At 42.8% G+C, this 17,724-nt stretch overlaps 1 protein-coding gene and 1 long non-coding RNA gene across 7 annotated transcripts in view; one reads left to right on the top strand and one right to left on the bottom strand.

Annotated features, from left to right (window-relative positions):
• PTGR2 (prostaglandin reductase 2) overlaps positions 1-7,947 on the bottom strand; it is a 30,941-nt gene extending 22,994 nt beyond the window's left edge. Inside the window, exons 1-2 of one of the 5 annotated variants that reach the window (XM_082733528.1) lie at positions 7,870-7,947; positions 1,934-2,017 (exon numbers count right to left, since the gene is read on the bottom strand). In XM_082733528.1, the coding sequence (XP_082589654.1) occupies positions 1,934-1,970 (37 nt within the window). In that variant the 5' untranslated portion in view covers positions 1,971-2,017; positions 7,870-7,947. Of the gene's footprint in view, positions 1-1,933; positions 2,018-7,328; positions 7,421-7,611; positions 7,783-7,869 lie in introns of those variants that run through there. The other 4 variants (XM_082733526.1, XM_082733527.1, XM_082733525.1 and 1 more) reach the window with 4 other exon arrangements.
• The window catches only part of LOC309866131, a 33,515-nt gene extending 24,568 nt beyond the window's left edge, over positions 1-8,947 (top strand). For both annotated transcript variants that reach the window (XR_014312424.1, XR_014312425.1), the window contains exon 4: positions 7,705-8,947. This is a non-coding gene — a long non-coding RNA (uncharacterized lncRNA). The remainder of the gene's footprint in view (positions 1-7,704) is intronic.
• Positions 8,948-17,724: the final 8,777 nt, after the last annotated feature.

Here is a 17,724-nt window from a genome sequence, read left to right as displayed (position 1 = left end):
GTTAATCTAACAACTCACTTTACTAAAACTGAAGTCAGAAAATGTAAGTGGGAGGAAAAAAACAGACAAGGTAAGTGATTTCCCCAGGCCACACACTAAACAGTAAAATCAAAGCAGCATGTGCCCAAAAGGTTATTTCCACACCTAAGTTTCTATGATTCAGGTTAAATGTCAGCACAGACATAGGTCAGTGCTTTTCACATAAAACAGAAAGGCAAGTTTTAAGAATCGACGATGTATGCTACAAAGAAAAAAAACCATTCCATATTTAATATAACTTCTTAAATATAATAATTCCAAAATACCTTTTCTTCTTCAACAAATAGCCTTGATAGGTAATTATTTAAAAACTGAATATTACAGAGGCGACTGGGTGGCTCAGTGGTTTAAGGCTCTGCCTTCGGCTCAGGTCATAATCTCAGGGTCCTGGGATCAAGCCCTGCATCGGGCTCTCTGCTCAGCAGGGAGCCTGCTTCCCCCTCTCTCTCTGCCTGCCTCTGTGCCTACTTGTGATCTCTATCAAAAAAAATAAGTAAAATCTTTAAAAAAAAAAATTAAAAATAAATAAATAAAAATTGAGTATTACAGGGCACCTGGGTGGCTCAGTGGTTTAAGCCTCTGCCTTTGGCTCAGGTCATGATCTCAGGGTCCTGGGATGGAGCCCCACATTAGGCTCTCTGCTCAGCGGGGAGCTTGCTTCCTCCTCTGTCTCTGCCTGCCTCTCTGCCTACTTGTGATCTTACTCTGTCAAATAAATTTTTAAAATCTTAAAAAAAGTACATTTAGGGGCGCCTGGGTGGCTCAGTGGGTTAAGCCGCTGCCTTCGGCTCAGGTCATGATCTCAGGGTCCTGGGATCGAGTCCCGCATCGGGCTCTCTGCTCAGCAGGGAGCCTGCTTCCTCCTCTCTCTCTCTCTGCCAAATAAATAAATAAAATCTTTAAAAAAAAAAAAAAAATACATTTAAAAAAACTGAGTATTGCTTAGTTTCTTCTAACATCTCTAGTAGGGTTAATATCTTCCTAACTTAAATTTACCACATTACTTTTTTTTAAGATTTTATTTATTTATTTGACAGACAGAGACACATGGAGAGAGGGAAAACAAGCTGGGGGAGAGCGAGAGGGAGAAGCAGGCTTCCTGCTGAGCAGGGAGCCCGATGAGGTCCCCCATCCCAGGACACTGAGATCATGACCTGAGCTGAAGGCTTAATGACGCTTAATGAGGGAGCCACCCACCCAGGCACCCAACTGTTACTTTTTGTTCCTTCATTTTCATTAATAATCATCAAAGACTGGGGTGTCTGGGTGGCTCAGTCAGTTCAGTGTCCCACTCTGGATTTCAGCTCAGGGCATGCTCTCAGTTATGGGATTCACCTGACCTTGAGCTCCTCACTCACCAGAGAGTCAGCTTGAGATTCTCTCGTCCCGCCCCTTCTGCCCCTCCCCCTGCTCTCTCCCTCTCATAAATAAATAAATCTTTTTTTTTTTAAGATTTTATTTATTTATTTGACAGAGAAAAACATCACAAGCAGGCAGAGGCAGAGGGAAAAGCAGACTCCCTCCTGAGCAGAGAGCCTGACATGGGGCTCGATCCCAGGACCCTGGGATCATGACCTGAGCTGAAGGCAGAGGCTTAACCCACTGAGCCACCCAGGCGCCCCTCATAAATAAATAAATCTTAAATGGAGCACCTGGGTGGCTCAGTAGGTTAAAGCCTCTGCCTTTGGCTCAGGTCATGGTCTCAGGGTCCTAGGATCAAGCCCCACATCGGGCTCTCTGCTCTGCGGGGAACCTGCTTCTCACTCTCTCTCTGCCTGCCTCTCTGTCTACTTGTGATCTCTGTCAAATAAATAAATATAATCTTTAAAAAATCTTAAAAATAACAATAAAAATTATCAAAGACCACAGCTGTTCATTCATCACAAATACGTACCAGGTCGGGAATTCAATACCACTCTTTGTACAATCATCACCTCAATGCACAGTGGTCTCAGAAGATTTCTGTATAAAATAACTCCTATAAACAGAAAAGTTTTTAAATCACAAAGTCTAAAAATGTTTAACAAATTTTAAAAAGAGCATATTTGTGTTTCTGAAGGAGAGGAAAAGTCATATTCAGCATCCAGAAAAGATATAATCTCCTGTCAGAGTTTATCTCCTAAAGCAAATATATAAAGAAAGACCAAATCTAATTAGAATTTTTGGCTAAGTTTTGGCTAAGGAACAAGTTCAAAAGACTAAGACGAAATGTTTTTGGCCTCGTAATTCAAGCACATTCATCTTTATACCATCATGATTACGCTTCCCACTGTGGCTTGATTAAATGAAAACAAGATACATTCCTCTAGAACTAAACAGTTCTAGTAGCAAAATAAAAACACTAGCTGTTTGAAATGTAACCAAATTTTCAAAAATTATTTTATTCATTAAAATGGAAATTAAGTTTTGTTTATCATAGAAGTAAAACATCAGGGTGCCTGGGTGGCTCAGTTGGTTAAGTGACTGCCTTCAGTTCAGGCCATGATCCTGCAGTCCCGGGATCGAGTCCCACACAGGGCTCCCTGCTCAGCAGGGAGTCTGCTTCTTCTGCTGACCTCTCTCCTCTCATGCGCTCTCTCTCTCTCTCTCTCTCTCAAATAAATAATAAAATCTTAAAAAAAAAAAAAAAAAGAAGAAGTAAAACATCAGAGGTGCTTGGCTGGCTCAGTTGGAGCCTGGGTGGCTCAGTGGGTTAAGCCGCTGCCTTCGGCTCAGGTCATGATCTCAGGGTCCTGGGATCGAGTCCCGCATCGGGCTCTCTGCTCAGCAGGGAGCCTGCTTCCTCCTCTCTCTCTCTCTGCCTGCCTCTCTGCCTACTTGTGATCTCTCTCTGTCAAATATATAAATAAAATCTTTAAAAAAAAATTTTTTTTTAATAAAGTAAAACACTGGGGTGCCTGAGTAGCTCAGTTGGTTGGGCAACTGCTTTTGGCTCGGTCATGATCCTGGAGTCCTGAGATCAAGTCCCGCATCAGGCTCCCTGCTCGGCAGGGAGTTCTGCATCTCCCTCTGACCTTCCCCCTCTCATGCCCTCCCTCCCTCTCTCTCTCTCAAATACATAAATAAAATCTTTAACAACAACAACAACAAAAAGTAAAACATTAAAAGATTTGAAATCCTCACCTTATAGGAAATTCTGTAATACAGAATGGCAAAATAAGAAGGTAAAGGATCAGTTTATTCTGGCTTTTCAATTTGAGCTAATGAAAGAAACAAAATGAGGTTCCAGCGCTGGCACTAACTATCTCACTTGGGGGAAACAGCCCTGACCTTAGCGAATGCTACTACATGCCAAGTACTATTGTGAGTGCTATGAAATCTACACACACACACACACACACACTCATTTAATATTTAATGTACATATTCTTTTTTCAAAGATTGTAAGTAATCTCCACACCCAGTGCAGGGCTCGACCTTATAACCTGGAGATCAAGAGTCACAGGCTTGGGACACTTGGGTGGCTCAGTCAGTCAGGTCTGCCTCTGGGTCAGGTCATGATCTGGCTCCTTACTCAGCAGGGAGCCTGCTTCTCTCCCTTGGCCTGCTGCTGCCCCTGCTCCCACCCGTGCGCGCTCTCTCTCTCGCTCTCTGTCTCTCTGACAAATAAATATTTTTTTAAAAATTCACATGCTCTCCTGACTGAGCCTGCCAGGCACCCCAAATATATATTCCTTTAATCTCCTAACAATCATATTAAGTAGTGTTATTATCTCCATTTTACAGAAAGAAACTGCCCCTTAAAGGGTTTAAGCACCTTCCTAAGGTGGTGGAACTAAGACTTAAACCCAACCTGCCTGACATTCCAGAGCCAATCTCTTAACTATTACATAAAAATCTCAATCCTGTATGTTTGTTTGACTTCTAAAATACTAAGCAAACATTATCTTTCTTAAAATCAATATACTTATTTACCACTTCTGTCTTCTCTCCTTAGATATTTTATCTTCTTTAGTAAATAACACTGAGAAGCCCAAAGGAAAACTGTATCAACCACTTATTTTTTATAACAATTGCAACATATTTAGCTCTTAACATTTCTAATTTTATATATTGTAAAGGATTTTATACACCAGCACACTTAGACATTTGACAACCATCTATAAATCCATTTGACATTTAATAATCCCTTGCCTTGAATCACTGGGTAGTTTTGTTTATGCATGACTCTACCACTAATCCAGTTTCTAAATTTGCACGATATTTCAATTTCTTCATTTTTCTCTGTACCCTATAAAGTACTGGTGTATCCTATATAAACTTGATATTCATACATACTCCAAAGTATGTTAAATAATCATCACAGGGTAGTTCCCAAATCTTGCTTACCATAGTATTTAAATGGAGATAATTTATACAGAATTTTCACATAGATTCCATTACTTATTCTTTAAAACAAAGCTATATAGATAAATGTATTACTATTCTCATTTTACGGGGAAGCAAAGATACAGTTAGTATCCAAGATCACACAAAAGGTAAGCGAAAGAGTTGGGAGACTGGTATATATACTTCTCATTCCAAATCTCGCAAGCCTCACTCTATGCACTATTGTCCCACAATCTCCCCCAAACAGTTTTTACATCTATAGCTATATAATGATGTCCAACTCTCCTATAGGTACTCTTTCCTAGAGGAAGGAAATTCTACTCCCAATTAACTAAATGATGATAGGAACATTCAGTAAGACAGAAGAAAGAACACTGCTTTCTTACTTTTTGTAATGTATGTTTTTTTTTTTTTTAAGATTTTATTTATTTGACAGAGAGAGATCACAAGTAGATGGAGAGAGAGGTAGGCAGAGAGACAGAGAGAGAGAGAGGGAAGCAGGCTCCCTGCTGAGCAGAGAGCCCGATGCGGGACTCGATCCCAGGACCCTGAGATCATGACCTGAGCCGAAGGCAGCGGCTTAACCCACTGAGCCACCCAGGCACCCTGTAATGTAGGTTTTTATAATGTCAATGGTTGTGATAGTAATGGCTAGCAGCTCTCAATATCCATTCTCCCTTTCATGCACGTTTCCCTGCTAAAAAACTGCATTTCCCTGCTTCCCCTTAAAACAAATCCCTGACATCATCCTATTGCCAAAAATCCCTCTGTTTGCATCTCTGGTAACAGATTATTTTAAATACAAACACCATTAACCATTAACCTGACAGAACTGGCAATATAGATAATTCTATAATTATTATATAATTATAATTAATTAGGTATTATCTAATACCTAGTACATATTTAAATTCCCTGTCTCAAACAAGTCTTTTTTTGTTTTGTTTTGCCAATTACAGGCAATCTATTTTTTTTAGTTTATTCCTCCCTTTAATTTAAACTCAGTTAATTAACATATAATGTATTATTGGTTTCAGAGGCAGAGGTCAATGATTCATCAGTCTCCTGTAACACCCAGTGCCCATTATATCACGTGCTCTCCTTAATATCTATCACCCAGTTACCCCATGCCTCCATCTCCCTCCCCTCCAGCAACCCTCAGTCAAACATGTCCTTTTACAGTTGGTTCAGTAGAATCAGGATTCAAGGTCCACATACTCCATTTTGAGTCTCCTCTCTTTTATTTGATGCCATTGATTGTTGAAGAAACATTTGTTGCTTAATTCCTCTGTCTATGGAATACCCTTTGACTGCTTCCTCATGTGTCATTTACCTCATTCTTCTATCTTCCTCATCTACCCCTTAACCCCAATCCCTAACTAGTAGTTAGATCTAGAGATTTGATTAGATGCAGATTCAGTTTTTAGACAAGAATCTTTAAAGGTGGTGCTATGTGCATCCTATCTCATCACGTCAAGAAGTCCAAATATCTTGTGGGACTAAATATATATATTTTTTAAAGATTTACTTATTTATTTGACAGAGATCACAAGCAGGTGGGGGGAGCGGGGGGACAGGCTCACTGCCGAGCAGAGAGCCCTATGTGGGGCTCGATCCCAGGACCCTGGGACCATGACCTGAGCCGAAGGCAGAGGCTTTAACCCACTAAGCCACCCAGGGTGCCCCTCAACATATTTTTAAAAGGAAATTTTCCATTGAATCACCTTATGTATAAATTATGGAAAATTAAAAAACAACATTTTCCAATTTGGTGCTGTATCCACAGATAACTGCCCTGAAGTGGTTACTAAAGGCACCATAATTTTCAGAGTCTTCCCAAATGAAGTTTCATATTTGCCTTCTTCTCTGATTACTTTGTGCATGCTTTCTTTAAAATATGCACACTGCAGATTTGTCCAAATACTGTTTATCAGCATGAAAAGTACACTATCAAATTTCTCTCGCTCTGTATTAAATTTCAAAGTTTTCAACTATCAAATACTAAAATTAACTAAGATACGATAATTGCATAATATCCCTTGATAGCACAACAAACACATTTAAAATACAAAGAACTAGATTTAGTTACAAAATCCAAATCTTAAAATATGACATACCTAGCTCTAGATCTGAAGAGAGAGGGAGTGTTGGTGATTACATTCATCTCTAGTAGAGGAGTAGGGAGGACACTCAACTCTTGACTGACTCACATTAAGCATACCATGTTTGTTTGGTATGATATTAAGTGGTTTTCCAATTATGTATCAAGTATTATCCCAAATAATACCAGATCAATGCAACTGAAAAATTCACTCCCACCCCACATCAGGCTCCCTGCTCAGAGGGGAGCCTGCTTCTTCCTCATCTACTCTCCCTGCTTGTATTCTCTCCCTATCAAATAAATAAAATCCTTAAAAAAAAAAAAGATAGATAGATAGATTCACTCCGGTGCTGGTCATAAAGAGTGTGTCATCTGACCGTCTACCTTGTAGCCTAGTATTAGGAAAAGGGCACTGAACTAAGTAGACAAAATACCTGGCCAGGTTCTAATCACATGGGATCTTAGGAAAGGCTCCTCTCCCCCAGTCTTCCGAATTTACTAAGTGACAGGAACTGCGCTAAAGTTTTTACAATCATTGTCTCGCTTAACCCCTCCACCCAACAACTCTATGAGGATGGTACTGTCTTTTACCCCCATTTTCTAGACGAGGAAAGGGAGCAACAGAGAGGTCGAATTACTTGCCCATGTTCGCACACCTGGCAACGACCGACCGACACTGGAACCCACACTCAAACACAACACATCCCAGTTCCGTACCATGAGCTTCCTAAAATCTTTCTGAAGAAACACTTCCCTATGACCCTGCCAGAAACGGCTCTGCCGACCACGGCCTTGTTGTAAAAGGTGGAAACCTCTGGGATATCCTTCCCTCTTCCTGGCTGGCTGGTCGCTCCCTCACCTTTGGAGTGTTTTGGCCTCCTCCTTCTGCCCAAGCCGCATCTGTGGGGATTCCTGCCTGGCTCTTCGCCCATCCCACTGACCTCACCGTCCTCTCCGGCTCCCACCACCAACCACTCGCATGGAAATGAATAAAAACCTACGTCCACAGCCCAGATTTCAAACTGGCTTCCCCTGTGAGCGCCGAGAGGCTAGGGATTTGTGTCAGTGATTCACGTTCACTCTCTGACTGGCACATAATAGATGCCCAATAAATATGTGCTAAATGAACGTCCCAGACGCACCTTAAAACACAATTACGTCCACACTCGAGGTTGCTTACTCCCAACAGTTAAAAAAAAAAAAAAAAAAGCACCTGCTTCTGTTTTCTTTTGCAGCATTCCCTAACCTAGTGACCTAGGCAATAACGCCAGCGTCGCCGCAGCTCCGGGAGAAAAAGTGGAGGTCACCCCGGCCCTTAGATCCTCCCACACCCGGAAGACGCCAGCCAGCTCGCGGTTCGCGGTCCGCAGCTGTGGAGCCGCCCCTCTCCCGGCACTCACCGCCACGCAGCTGCGGAGGAAATCTCGCGCGGTGTGAGGCGCTCGCGAGGGGCGCGCCGCGAGACCTCAGCCCGCCGAACCCGGTACGCAGGCGCACTGCTAGACCTCCGCGCCCTCCCCTCCGGGGAGACGGACCTTTACAGGCTGGACTCCTGGGTTCCCACGTTTCTAGAGGAGGGGAAGCTGCGGAGTGTGAAAGGATCCTCCCTGGTCTGGGCAGTGTGTTGTGGGTTTTTGTTGTTGTTGTTGGCGGGGGAGGGGCAGGCGAGGAGCCTAGGCCCGGCTTATCTCAGCACCTTGAGAATCAGGACCTGAGCCCGAATCAAGAGTGGGTGGCTTAACTGAGCTACTCCGGCGCCCCTGGGCAGATTGTGTAATAAGCTGACCGTATGGCCTCGGTGTACTGCCTGTACCCAAAGAGCAAATCGTTCAGCCTTGACCGCGGAGTTCAGGTCCAGCTGTCCTTGAAGGAATTTAATTCGCTACATGGACTTCTCTCTGAGCCTCAGATTGGAAAATTACAGCGGACAGAGGCCATCCAGTCTTTCCCTGGTTTTATAGACAGGGAAACAGACTCGGAGAGCTGATGTGGTTGGACCACCCACTTTTGCGCTGATTCAGGGCAATGCTGGGGTTAAAATTGCCTCTCCGGATTGCTGAGTTAGGACTCTTTCCCTTAGAGAACAGGGCTGTCTTTTTTCTTTCACAAAGAATCCCAGCTTCCTCAAAGATGGATTACCCAACGTAAAAAGAGGAATTCAACTGCTTCCTTTTTTGACCTCAAACTTTCTAAGTGATTAAATTCTTTGAAGTTAATCTCTTAACTCAAGCAGAAGATGCTTCAGGCAAAGCATCCCCTCAAGCTATAAGGACTGGCCTGAACCAGCAAGACCCCAGTGACTGACCTCGATGACTGATTCGACCTTTACCGCCCACCTGCATATACCCATGACCTCTGCCCCACATTTTCCTTATATAAACCTGGAAGTATTTTTAGCACTTTGGAGGCAGTCTTTGAGACACTAGTCCACTGTTTTCCAAGTTAGCCTCACTGAAATAAAATGCTTTTCTCCTTTAACCATTTGTCTCTCTGCCTTTGGATTTTTTATTAGCAGCAAGTGGCCAAACCAGGTCTGTCTGGGATCCCCAGAGCCAGGTGCCTTTGCACCCTGGTGCCCCTGCGGCAGTGTGCACTGATTTCTCAATTTCATTAATTGTTAATTGCCTTTTGTTTTGAACTGGGTTGAGCAAGCCTTATTCCTAAGACAGCTTGGATCCCCAGGGACTTTAATAAACTCCAAGAGACCATGCTGAATTAGGCCGTGAAGGAATTGCTATTTATATTGTATCCACGTCAGAGCTAATAGCTCAGTATAAATTCAGCTATTCAGAAGCAGAATGATGACTGGGGTAGTGAGCAAGAGGGTAAGAATCACTCAACAGGTTGGCGGTTCTGGTAGCTTTATCTCTTAAAATTTTTTTTTTAATTTTATTTATTTATTTGATGGAGCACAAGCAGGGGAGCAGCAGGCAGAAGAAGAGGGAGAAAGAGGCTCCCCACTGAGCAGAGAACCAAACCAAGGCAGGACTTGGTCTCAGGACCCTGGGATCATGACCCAAGTGGAAGGCTGATGTTTAAATGACTGAGCCACCCAGGCTCTCATCTCTGAAATCTTTTATTTCTTTGAGAAAGTTTCAGGAAAGAACTAGAAAAATTATAGTACTTAGCAAACTCAGGCAAGACCTTATCTCTTTTCGGTCTTCAATAAATCTTTTTTTCATAACTTGAACCAACTGATGAAAAAGAAAATGCTGGACACCTAGGTGGCTCAACCAATAAGCATCTGACTTTGGCTGAGTTCATGATCCCAGGGTCCTGGGATGGAGTTCCACATGGGACTCCCTGCTCAGCAGAGAGTCTGCTTCTCCCTCTATCCTGCCTCCTGCTCGTGATCTTTCTCTCTCTCTCTCTCTCTCAGATAAATACATAAAGTCTTTATTCTTAAAAAATGCTCAAACAGACTAAAAGTAAAAGTAAAAGTAAAAAGACTCAAAGTAAAAGTAGTCTAGAATTTGATCTTAAAAGAAAGTATTTTGGGATGCCTGGGTGGCTCAGTGGGTTAAAGCTTCTGCCTTTGGCTCAGGTCATGATCTCAGGGTCCTAAGATCAAGCCCCGCATCCGACTCTGCTCAGCAGGGAGCCTGCTTCCTCCTCTCTCTCTCTCTGCCTGCCTCTCTGACTACTTGTGATCTCTGTCTGTCAAATAAATAAATAAAACCTTTTAAAAAAATAAAGATTGTATTTATTTATTTGAGAGAGAGAGGGAGCATATGTTGGGGGAGGGGCAGAGGGAGAGGGACAGAGGGCTGGGGGCCGAGGACACAGGGCTCAATGCCATGACCCTGGAGATCATGACCTGCGCCAAATGCAGAAGCTTAATTGACTGAGAGACCCTGGTGCCCCAGGAAACAGTCTTTCAAAGTAGAAAAGAAACCCTACAATATTAAATTAGTTTTTACTCTCTTGATTCTAGGGCCTGTGAACTCCTTGTAATTAGTGTGATTTCTTTCCCCAGAATGAGTTCCTGTTCCCCAAAATTCTTAATTCTGACCTCATGAGTGGTGCCTGGGTGGCTCAGTCTGTTAAGCATCCAACTCTTTTTATTTTTGTTTAAGATTTTATTAATTTATTTGATAGTGTGCATGAGCAGGAGAGAGGGGCGAGTAAGAGGGAGAAGCAGACTCCCCTCTGAGCAGAGAGCCCAAGTTGGGGCTCAATCGCAGAACGCTGGGATCATGACTGGAGCCCAAGGCAGACACTTAACTGACCGAGTACTCAGGGGCCCCTAAACATCCAGCTCTTGATTTCAGGTCAGGTCATGATCTCAGGATGGTGTCATCTAGGCCCACATTGGGCTCCCCACTCAGCACTGAGTCTCCTTGGCCCTCTCCCTCTGCTCCTCTCCTCACACACTCTCTCTCTCTGAAATAAATAAATAAAATGTTCTTTTAAAAAATAAATAAATAGGGGCACCTGTGTGGCTCAGGTCAGGATCCTGGAGTCCTAGGATTGAGCCCTGCATCAGGCTCCCAGCTCAACGAGGAGTCTGCTTCTCCCTCTCCCTCTGCTCCTCCCCCTGTTCATGCTCTTACGCTCTCTCTCTCAAATAAAAAAAATCTTAAAATAAATGAATACATACATACATTATCCTCATGAAAGGAGAGAAACTTACCCCGAGTCTACCTAGGTAAACTTCTCCCAAAATCCTAAACCTCGGAAACTGTATGAGATAATAATTAGTGTTATAAGCTGCTAAGTTTGGGGGTAGCTGGTTATGCAGCAATAGATAACTGATCTGCCCACTAAAAGAGAATTAGGATCTCTTAGAGAAATCAATGAGCCCAGGGTTGGGACAGGATAGGTACCAAATGAGCCTAGAACATCTGTTTTTCTAGAAATTAAGGACGTGTTGAAAAAATGATGGAGCATGTCACAGGGACACAGAAGCTAGCTTGAAGGGGATCCTACTGGCCAAATCTGAGACAACTTGAGCACCAAAAAAAAAAGAAAAAAAAAAAGTACATTAATGATTTCTAAACAATCATAGAACTAGAAATTCATGAATCTGTAACAATAATAAAAAAGAAAGACTGGAGAGTTCTTGCTTACAGCAGAATGCTGAGGGCCAGCTAATAAATGTAAAGGAGAGTCCTCGAGTTGGAAAATTATCATTTTAGGGACACCCGGGGGGCTCAGTCAGTTAAGCATCTACCTTCAGCTCAGGTCATGATCCCAGGGTCCTGGGATTGAGCCCCGCATTGGGCTCCCTGTTCTGCGGGGAGCCTGCTTCTCCCTCTCCCACTCCCTCTGCTGTATTCCCTCTCTCGCTGTGTCTCTGTCAGGTAAATAAATAAAATCTTTAAAAAAAAAAAAAAAGAAAGAAAATTATCATTTTATAGCTTTCATAATAAAGATTGGATCAGACATTATCAGAATTACCAGCAGATGGTAAATCTAGAGGACTAAGATTCTGCACTCAATCAGATGGGTACTTTCCACACACCATTAAGCAATGTTCCAACGCCAGCTGGTTGTCCTACAATTCAACTCAGTTCTGGTGTTGTCTATCTGGAGATAGCATCAAATCCCACAGGTTAAGGGCTCAATCCTACAAGACTGCCCCCTCTCCGCTGAGCAGAGAGCCCAATGCAGGGCTTGGTCCCAGGACCCTGAGATCATGACCTGAGCCGAAGGCAGAGGCCTAACCCACTGAGCCACCCAGGCGCCCATGTTTGAATTTTTCTTAAACCAGATTCAACCAGTAAGCATAAAGGCTTTTATTCCAAGAAAGAATGTCAATGCCTGTCATCATAGATTGGGGAAACTTCTGGTGTAAAATTTTTCTTAATACTTCCTTAGTGAGCTTCTTGGATGTATAGATTAATGTTTTTCATCAAATTCAAGTTTTCAGCCATTATTTCTTCAAATATTGTTTTCTGCCCCTTTTTCCCCTCTCCTTCTGGAATTACCATTGCATGTATGTTAGTATGCTAGTACCTCACAGGTCTCTAAAGTTCTGTTCATTTGTTTTTATTTTTTTTTCTCTCTGTATTCAGATGGGGTCATTTATTTTTTCTTAGGTTTGAGGGGGTGAGCAGAGGGAGGGGGAGAGAGAATCTCAAGCAGACTCCACACCAAGCACAGAGCCTGACAAAGATCTCGATCTCACAACCCTGAGACCATGAACTAAGCCAAAATCAAGTCAGACACTTAAATGACTGACCTACCCAGGTGCACCCAGATTGGGTCATTTCTACTGATCTATTTCCAGTTCACTCCTGCCACCTCAAATCTGCTGTTGAGCCCTCTAGTGAATTTTTCAGTTATAGTATTCTTTAGTTCCAGAATTTCCACTTGGTTTTGTCTTTTTTTTTTTTTTTAAGATTTTATTTATTTATTTGACACAGAGAGAGAGAGAGATCACAAGTAGGCAGAGAGGCAGGCAGAGAGGGAGGAAGGGAAGCAGGCTCCCTGCCTAGCAGAGAGCCCGATGCGGAGCTCGATCCCAGGACCCTGAGATCATGACCTGAGCCGAAGGCAGAGGTTTAACCCACTGAGCCACCCAGGCGCCCCTCCACTTGGTTTTGTCTTAAAATTTTTCTATATCCTTATTGAGAATCTGTTTCTGTCAATACATTGTTGTGTACTTTTCTTTAATTCTTTAAACAGTTTTCTTTAGTTCTTTGTACATATTTATAACAGCTGTTTTAAAGGCACCTGGGTGGGCACCTGGGTGGCTCAGTCAGTTGGGTAGCGTGCCCTTGATTTCAGCTGGGGGTCATTATCTTGGGGTCCTGGGATCTAGCCTCATGTTAGCCTCCGTGCTCAGGAGGAAACCCACTTGGTGATTTCTTTCCCTCTCCCTCTGCCCCTCCCCCTGCTCCAGTTTTCTCTCCTGCTCTCTCTCTCTCTCTAAGATAAATAAATAAATCTTTAAAAAAATATATTGCTATCAGTTGTTCACCGCTGTCCTTCTTTTCATGTACTGTTGCTATAGCTACAATGACCAGGACTTTTATAATAATAAATAATGGATCTAAACTATGCTGGTTTCCCATTCTTGTTACCAATCAAGGGCTCGTTTCTAAGTCATCATTTTTAACAAAAACATTACTAGATCTAAAATCTCAAAAGCATAACAATGGACAGAAAAAGCAAGTTACAGAAGGAAACAGTATAATTTCATTTATATAGAGCTTAAAAGCATGCAAAACAATACTGCATATTGTTGATGAATAAAATGTATGTTGTAAAAGCATAAACACACGTCCCAATCCATATTGAGAATGGTCACTTCTAGAGGGAGAGGAATGAGATCAGGGAGGAGGGGCAAACACTGTATTTCTTACACTGAGTGGTGAGTATCTAGATGTTTGCTATGTCATTCTAAAAACTGTGTATGTATCAAAGATTTAATGAAAACAAACTAAAAAAAAGTTAAATACCAGACGTATTTTTTTAAGGAGGACAGGAGAGTTACATTCCAAAGAAAAAGATCAAGTTGACTTTTGGAGCTTACAAGCATCTAAATAGAACTGAGATTTTTTTTTCCCTCCACTCAATGTCTTATCTGAGGAGACTGGAGACTTCACTTTTGTGTGGTTAATTTTCAAAACCCTTTTTTTCCCCCTTAACCCTTTTTTGGAAAACACTAAGCTGTCAGAGGTAGGCCCCTGGCCAGGGCAGACTCCGCCATTAAAAGATGGCGCCTGGCTAGTTGCCAGGTTAGGATTGCCTCCTGAGACTAAGCGGAACGCCCAAAGAGGAGGTAAACAGCATTGGTTGCTAGCGAAGTTGTTCGTTTAGGTGCGTAGCCTGATTCGCTCTCTCCTGTACCCTGCTCGCTGATTGGTCATGTAAACGTATATAAGTGTGTAGACTTGCGGAAATAAAGAGAGAGAAGTTACATCTGAACTGGGGCTTCTTGTCGTCCTTGCGGGTGGAGGGCAAAACTACGCCTTCACACAATGAAGCCTTACGTTGGAGAACAGGTTGAAGGGTCTTCCAGTGTCGGGAAAATTTGTGAAAGACTTGGAAAGACCGGGTGAAGAGGATGACTGGGTGCCCAGCTAGAAGATTATCTTCACCTTTCACTGTCTTTGAGCTATTTTACCACTCTGGGTTGCAAAAAAAACTGATATAGATGCAGATGATTCTGGCCCATAAAAATGCAAGTGCCAGGTGTTCCTAGAGTACAATGGGTCTCTGTCCTCCTCACCCAAAAAACCAGTGTTGTGTCTATGAAGCAAATTAATTTCAGCATTGCTGATTGTCTATACATGTATTTGCTCTTCAGAGCATCTTTTGAATCAGTTGTAATATCTTATTGGTTCTCTTATTAACTGATGCATTAAATCAAATTTTAGACACCTGTTAATTTTATTTTTCTATGAGTCATGATTTTACGTTTAAAAAATAATTATCCTTTAACTGGAGGGAAGAGGGCTCTTTCACCTCATTTCTGCCAAACCACATGAATTGCACAATACCAGAAGGAACTCCTTCCAGGCTGGAGATGCTGGCCCCTTGGATTACTTAGTCCTATTATTTTTCTCTTGCTCCCTTCTTTTTTCTCCTCTATGTTAGGGACTTCTTAAACTAATGGGATGTCTGGGTGGAGCTATTAGTTAAGCCACAGACTCTTGATTCCAGCCCGGGTCATGATCTCAGGGTCCTGGAAGTGAGCCCCAAGTCGGGCACTACGCGCTCAGCTCAAGGTCTGCTTAGGATTCTCTCTCCCTCTGCCCCTCCTGACCATGCTCCCTCTCTTTCTCTGAGATAAATAAATAAATATTTTTCTTTTTAAAGATTTTATTTATTTATTTGACAGAGAGAGGTCACAAGTAGACGGAGAGGCAGGCAAAGAGAGAGAGAGAGAGGGAAGCAGGCTCCCCGCCAAGCAGAGAGCCCGATGCGGGACTTGATCCCAGGACCCTGAGATCATGACCTGAGCCGAAGGCAGCGGCTTAACCCACTGAGCCACCCAGGCACCCTAAATAAATAAATCTTTAAAAAAATTTTTTTAAATCTATTTTTAAACCTTGATTCATTGCTCCCTTGGCAATTGGAAATAACAAATTTCCTTTACTAAGCTGGTAATTGATAAGGTTTTCCCTGGGATTAAGGCCATATTTACAACTGCTATATGATATTAAAAATTGCAATAGCTATAGCGGGTTTAAATCAGACTCATTTTCCAGCTTCCTCCTCACTGACCTCCCTCCTCCCAAACTTCACATTTGCCTTTAACATTGTAAACACACTCTACATACTTGCTAAATTAATTAACAAGTGAATGGATGCCCACTGTCTGCTTAACACTACTTAGGTGCTAAATGGTCTGTCATCACAAGCAAGTTCAAGTCCCTGACCCACGGAAATTTACAATCCAGTTGGGAAGACAGGGAAGTAACAGTATATGCAGTATGATAAGAGCCACAATGGGGCGCCTGGGTGGCTCAGTGGTTAAGCCGCTGCTTTCGGCTCAGGTCATGATCTCAGGGTCCTGGGATCGAGTCCCGCATCAGGCTCTCTGCTCAGCAGGGAGCCTGCTTCCTCCTCTCTCTCTCTGCCTGCCTCTCTGCCTACTTGTGATTTCTCTCTGTCAAATAAATAAATAAAATCTTTAAAAAAAAAAAAAAAAAGAGCCACAAGGAGTGAGCTAGGCAATAAATGCTTCATTCATTCATTCATTCATCCATTGAGCAAATACTTCTTTCTCACCCATTGCATGCAGGTGCTGTGGTATGCAATGGTGAAAAACCTGGCACAGGCTCTCCCTTCACCAAGCTTCCTCTAGAGGAGACTAGGACAAGTAACCTGGGCACTTCCAATACTACACTGCCCAGGGAACGGTGTTCGGGAAGGGCAGGATGCGGTGGCAGCACATCAGAGGAAAACTAATCCCTGACTTGAGGCTTCTGGAAAGTTCTCTAAACTGAAATTGGAAAGATCTTGGCCAGGAGTGGGTGGAGAGCAGAATGGGGTATCGATGGAAATCAATGGAAACTGTGGGAATACTACACATTGAAGTCTGGAGGTAAGAGACAGCAAAGCATACTCAGGGAACTTAAAGAAGTTTAGTATGACTAAGGGAACGAGTTTGAGGAGAGAGCATGGAAAGGAATGAAGTAGAAGCCAAAAGGGACCATGTGAGCTGTCTTAAGGGATTTCAATTTAATCCTAAGAACAATGGAGAAACTCTTACAGATTTGTTGTTTGTTTTAAAGATTTGGACCTGATTGTATTTGCATTTTTTGGAAGATTTAATTCATTTATTTATTTGAGAGAGAGAGAGAGCAGACAAGGGGAGAAGCAGAGGGAGAGAGACGAGCAGACTCTGCGCTGAGCCCGGGACGCAGGGCTGGATCTCAGCATCCTGAAATCACAACCTGAACCAAAACCAAGAGTCGGACACTTAAATGACTGAGCCACCCAACCACCCCTGTACTTACATTTTAAAGGAGAATGGCTTTTTTAAAAAAAATATTTATTTATTTATTTATTTCACAGAGTGATGCAGAGATAGCAAAAGAGAGATCACAGGCAGGAAGAAGAGGAAGAAGCAGGCTCCTGCTGAGCAGGGATACTGACTCAGGACTTGATTCCAGGACCCTGGGATTATGACCTGAGCCAAAGGCAGAAGCTCAATCGATTGAGCGACCCAGGCACCCCAGGAGAATGGATTTTAAATGACGGGGTACTGGAGATAGAAAGTCAAAATAAAAGATAGTGGTGACTTAAATAAAGGTAATGGTTCTGGAAATGGGAAGAAAAGCATGGACTATGGGACATTTTGGAGTTAGAACCAACAGGACTTGATAATAGATTGAAGTGGAGATAGCCAACGGGTAGAGAAACACAGGTCTGTCTGGGGTTTAAAACAGACAACTAAACTAGAGAGAGAGTAGATGGTCAGGATTCTTGGGATGAGGTAAGATTGTTCAGAAAGAGTAACAGAAATGTAGGGAGAAAGCCCACTACAGAGCCCTGAAAAGGCTTGTAAGAGTCTGCTAAGTAGCAGAGACATGGAAGGAAAACCAAAATAACAAAATGCCATGAAAGTCAAGGGAAGAGAGGGTTTCAAAAATTAGGACAAATTTGGGATGCCTGGTTGCCTCAGGGGGTTAAGCCTCTGCCTTCAGCTCAGGTCATGATCTCAGGGTCTTGGGATGGAGCCCTGCATCGGGCTCTCTGCTCGGTGGAGAGCCTTCATCCCCCCACAACCTGCCCTCTGCCTGCCTCTCTGCCTGCTTGTGATCTCTCTCTCTCTGTCAAATAAATAAATAAAATAT

Source organism: Mustela nivalis, assembly GCF_964662115.1.
Source record: "Mustela nivalis genome assembly, chromosome: 6".
NCBI lineage: Eukaryota > Metazoa > Chordata > Mammalia > Carnivora > Mustelidae > Mustela > Mustela nivalis.
This window is presented reverse-complemented; position numbering and strand designations above follow the sequence as displayed.